The sequence below is a fragment of the Rattus norvegicus genome, chromosome 2, assembly GCF_036323735.1.
Source record: "Rattus norvegicus strain BN/NHsdMcwi chromosome 2, GRCr8, whole genome shotgun sequence".
NCBI lineage: Eukaryota > Metazoa > Chordata > Mammalia > Rodentia > Muridae > Rattus > Rattus norvegicus.
The window spans coordinates 47,792,019-47,797,464 of NC_086020.1; the positions used below are offsets into that span (position 1 = coordinate 47,792,019).

The 5,446-nt window shown below is 40.9% G+C and overlaps 1 protein-coding gene across 1 annotated transcript in view; it reads right to left on the reverse strand.

Annotated features, from left to right (window-relative positions):
• The window catches only part of Ndufs4 (NADH:ubiquinone oxidoreductase subunit S4), a 110,495-nt gene extending 107,599 nt beyond the window's left edge, over window positions 1–2,896 (reverse strand). The window contains exon 1 of the mRNA NM_001025146.1: window positions 2,792–2,896. Within this exon, the coding sequence (NP_001020317.1) occupies window positions 2,792–2,889 (98 nt within the window). The 5' untranslated portion in view covers window positions 2,890–2,896. The remainder of the gene's footprint in view (window positions 1–2,791) is intronic.
• Window positions 2,897–5,446: the final 2,550 nt, after the last annotated feature.

Below are 5,446 nucleotides of genomic sequence, written 5' to 3' on the forward strand. Positions count from 1 at the left end.
AATGAACACCCTCTGGGAATCTGGGAAAGAGCAATGTTGTAGGAAAACACAAGATCCAGTCTAATCTGAGAAGTCCTGTGAGGGAAGGTGATACAAACATACACAATCATGTTCAACTGAAGGAAAACAGACAAGTATTTCAAGTCCCATGAGTCACTATTTTGAAAGAGAAAACCAACTTATCTGTTGATAGACTCACATTTTAAATAGAATTTGTGTCAGAAAATCCCTTAGGATAGTTAGGGAGAGTAAGGACAAGAATGGATGACTAAGCATGCTTTTAACCTCTTCAGGCAAGGAATGGAAGCTCACAGAACACAAGCTGCCAACCCTAGGCCTACTCAGCTTTCTCTCCTGTCAGGACACGTCTATGGTTTTACCTTTTCTTTCTCACTTGCTGGTCTTCTTTACATTGACATTTTAATTGCATTCATGTGTCACTGTAGTAGTAACTGCTTCCTCCGACCACTGACGCCAGTTCCCAGTCCTCTACCTCTCACTGCCTGCTCACTGGTCTGGCTCCTTTATTTCACTCACCTGATGGAGCTTGTCACTGCACTTTCTTTAAGGGTTACAAAAAGATTTTAAAAAGAAATTGATATTTAAATTGCCCTGATGGGTTGGATTTCTTTCTGTCCAGTCTTTACAAATCATTAATTTAATCACATACTGTAAGAAGTTTCCACATAAACTCTGGAGGGGAAACATAATTGTCTCAATTAAGATGCACATCATAAAAGTAAAAAAATAAAATGTGGTAGTGTGAAGTCAAAATTATTTTCCCTGGCTTTTAATTTTTTAACTATGAAACAAGCGTGATCTCATATAATTTATATATGCTATTTTCAAATCTATAATAACATATTTACAAGCAAATCCTGTTAAGTTTAGATGTGTAGTAATAGCTCTCCATTCGTAAAACCTTGTATTATCTTAATTTCAACTACCATAATTATTGAGAAATACACTGATGGTCCCTTAAATTTGTTTTCAGTTCAAGTTCTATAAAGAGCACATTAGTCTTACCTTATGTAAGTAATATGTTAAGTGGAAAGATCTAAACTAGATCACCACCATGTTAGCCATAAGTAATCACTGGAGTATTCCATCTTAAAGAACAATTTGGTATTTCCCAAGTTCCTCGTATGTAAAGCACTTAATTATAAATTTATCTTTTTCTTCCCACCGGTATTACAATATTTATTTTCCAGTGACTGTATACTATATATATGTACTGCTCTACGACTGCCTACAGAACACCCATCCCCCAACGCATACAGTTTTGCAACTCTGGAGTGCTGGGATTAGAGTTTATGTGCCCAAGGAAGGTTTTATTAGGTGCTAGAGACTGAACCCAGCAGTACTTCATGAATGCTAGGCCTCTCTGTACCAAGTCAACTACATCCCCAGTCTCTGAAAACTTTTACAAATCTCCTGACTTTATCCAGGGCAACCTTTCTTTCCCACCAAACAACCACTACTTAAAACTGCAACAAAATTTGCCTCCAAAAGTTCTAACCAGCTCATTTTAACTCTCTATTCCCTCTATATTGAGCTTAACGCTAAATCAACAAACACTTTGATAGATCCTGTTTTCCTTTATATTTTTAAAAGCTATTTAATGGTTTTGCTTTGTTTGAGACAGGGTCTCTTTAAATAGCCCTGGTTGTCCTGGAACTCACAGAGATCCAACTGCCTCTGGCTCTGCTCTCCAGAGCTAGTGTGTCTGACTTTTCCTTTTTTTTTTTTTTTTTTTTTTCTTATTTAAGTACCATATTCTTCCCACCCCTTACAGTCTTCTATCTTCACTGTAAACATTTAATGTAATCTCCACATCATGCAGCTGTCAATATAAGGCCACTGCGAAACAAGTGATAAAACACAGTACCTCATAGATTAAAATGCTTATGCGTAAACATGTACTAATAAAAAGTTCAGGAAAAGAGAACTATGTAAAATAATGTAATGCCGCGGGAGACGGCGGGGGCGGGGGGAGGACAGTCACCACAAAAATAACTCAAGATAACAATTAACAATGCTTTCACTAGGGTTAGTTAAAAAAAAAAAAAAAAAAAAAAAGTACATGAGAAACCTTCCAGCACTATTTAGAACTATCTTTCTGGCGGGCAGATCTGAGTTCCAGGCCACTTAGGGCTACATAGTGTGATTCTGTCTCAAACAAACGAAATAAATAGATAAAAATAAAAGCCACCTTATTGCCTGAGGGCGTAGCTCGGTGGTGGAGCTCAAGCCTCGGACGCACAGTCAGGGGTTCCATTCCTACTACACATAGAAAACAGGTACGCTATAACCTTCCGATGAATATTACTATAAACCCTGAAGTCCTAAGAAGTTTTCCTCTTATGCAAAATAATGAATACAACATCCTTTCTGTTCAGAAGCTCAGTCGACAGTAACTAATGCCAGGGAAAGGAAAGCAGGGATTTACCCTTTCAGGCTGGAATGGGGCAAACAGGTGACAAACGGAAGGGATGCAAGGACATTGGGAGAGAAGTCGCCCAGACTCCTCCCCTTCTCAGGAGCCACAGTCCGGTTCACAGCTCCTCCGCATAGACCCTCACCCGCAGCTGCAGACCCAGGGCTCCCGAGAACCCGAGGCTCCATAGGCGCCTTGCGGGAGACCAGAGTCCGTCCCCGCATCCCGAGGAAGGGTCAGAGGAGGACGCGTTCCCAAGACCGCCTCCAGGGCCCAGCAGGCCCGGCCCCCGCCAAAGTGGAGCGACCTGGGAATCCTGAATGAATAGCTCGACTAGGCTGACAATTATGTTACCTGGATGGAACTCTGCAGACGGAAACCGCAGCTGTAGCTACTGCCCTTTGCCTCAACAACGCCTGTCTCAGCGACACTGACATTGAGACCGCCGCCATCTTCCTGTGGGCAAACGCCAGGATGGGAGTACGGATCCCCGCTAGGGACTCACTTCCTTCGTTCTCAAAGCAGTGCGGCCGCAAAAACACAAATCATGTTGTGTTTGTTTTCTTTTTGATATTGAGAGTCTAGAAAAGAGATAAAAGATCTAGTTAAAGGAAATAAGGAGGAAAATGGATGAAAAAAATTTAGTGAATGGAGAAGTAATACTTGTTAGTAAGGTTGGTCATTTACACTGAGGCTGAGAAGCCCCAAAGAAAACACTTCAAAAATATAAACACCTGTAACTCATAATTTTTCAAAGAACTCAGAATATCTGAGACTGAGCCCACTGGAAGAGCCGGAGGGCTCCTTGAGTCTTTGAGAAACTAAAGTAGTACTTTCCCAAAGTGTTGCCAGATTCCGTTTGCAAGCCTTCATAACAGGCTGCACTCAGTTTGATGGTCTGTAGTTATAATAATCATATTTTCCACACTAAAAATCTGGCCTCGCCAAAGATAAAAAAAAAATAGGAAGAAAGAACATATGGATTTACATGAAATCTGGTGGGGGCTGGGGATGTAGCTCAGTAGGTAGAGCGCTTGCCTGGCAAGCAGGTAGCCAAAGGCATTGGTGATCTGTTCTTGTAAGCCTTTGATTTCTGGTAAGACTTGGATTTAAGGCTGAGGGTAGAGGATAGAAGACTGTCTCTGGAACTACCTAGCAAACACCTCGCCCCCATCCCCCACCCGGAAAAGGGGCGGAGCCATTTCGATTACTCTTCCTAACTCCATCATCCCTTTCATATGTTACCCATCCCATTCTAATGACTATTAAAAGAAACAATAACCAAAGATTATAAACTATAACCAGGTTTAACTGCCAAGAGTCTTATCTATTCTTACCTGGCTCTTCCGTACTTCAACAACAAACCTTTTCTTTTTCTTTCTTCCAAGTCTGGGGCTTCGAATCCAGGGCAAGTGTGCAATTGATCACTAAACTACATTCCTAGCCTCTTTGTTTCTTGTTAAGAGACAGGATCTCTCGATGTTATCCAGGCTAAACTGCAACTTACAATCCTCCTCCTTCAGCCTCCAGAGTATTAACATAGCTTCTCATCCACTAATGTTTTCAACGTCGTTTCTCAAATGATAACCCAACATTAATGAGAGAATATTAGTTTTGCAAGAACTTATTTAACAGATCGCCTAAAAAATGATTTTATATTGATATAGTATTGATCTAGGTATTTATAATACCTGTGATGATTCTTTTTAAGTTTGTTCATTTATATGTGTGTCTTAGTTAGGTTTTACTGTGAACTGACACCATGACCTAGGCAACTCTTATAAGGACAACATTTAATTGGGTCTGACTTATAGGTTCAGAGAATCAGTCCAGTATCATCAAGGCTATCATCAAGGCAGGAGCATGACAATGTCCAGGCAAGCATGGCAGGTAGGGCTGAAAGTTCTACATCTTCATCTGAAGACTACTAGCAGAATATTGGCTTCCAGGCAACTAGGATCAAGGTGTTAAGTCCACTCCCACAGTGACACACCTACTACTCCAATAAGGCCACCTCTTAATAGTGCCACCCCCTGGGCCAAGCATATACAAACTGTCCCAGTGTGTATGCATGCAAATGTGTGCCATGTCCTATGTGGAGGTTGGAGAACAACTTCAGCAGTCAGTTTTCTCATTCCAACTAATGTCATAGGCTTGGTGGCAAGCACTTTACCACTGAACTGTCTACCCAAGTCATAGGGTGGTTCTTAGTTCCTCTTTTTGCCTCAACCTTTCAAATATATTCAGAATTTGACTATGTTCTCTGCCTCTCCTAGTAGTACTCTGATCCAAACCACAGTCCCCTTTGGTAGGGATGTTTGCATTTGCCCAATGTGCTTTAGCCCAGCAATCGGAGCTATTGGGTCAGAAGTCACACATTCCCTTCTTTTCTATTAAACACCCCAAGGTGTGCTCATCAGCAGAAAACCCAGACACTGACTGTATTATGATATTTTAAGGCCAATGTAGGGGTGAAGATGTAGCTCAATGGGATGACATATGTTTATCATGTAGATGCACCTGGTTTCAGTCCCAATGCTGGAGGGAAAAAGACTCCTGACTTCTCTTCTTACTCTGTTCTCCTTCGGTTGTTATACTCTAAACCCAATAGGTATTTCCAGAATGTACCAGGCACACTTGTCTGAAAGACTTTACCTTAGATATTTTCCAGGCCCAGGATGCTTTTCTAGCATCTGGAATACTCTTCTCCCATTGATCTCCTCTTTCTCTTGCCCCTGCTCTCTGTCTCTGTCCTTCACCCTACAGTTTTGCTCACATGTCACGTTCATTGACAGGCTCTTTCTAACCTCTAATTTCACTCCCACCCTAGACATCTCTATAAGAATTTCCAGACTGCTTTTTTCTTTTCTTAGCATTTTGTAGGTTTTAGTCCTTTGTGAACATTCTATGATATGACTTGTGAAGCAAGAGCAAAAATCCTTCAAGAAATAGGATTTATTTCATTTTTTATGATTCATTTATTTTTATTTACATTCATTGATGTTTTGC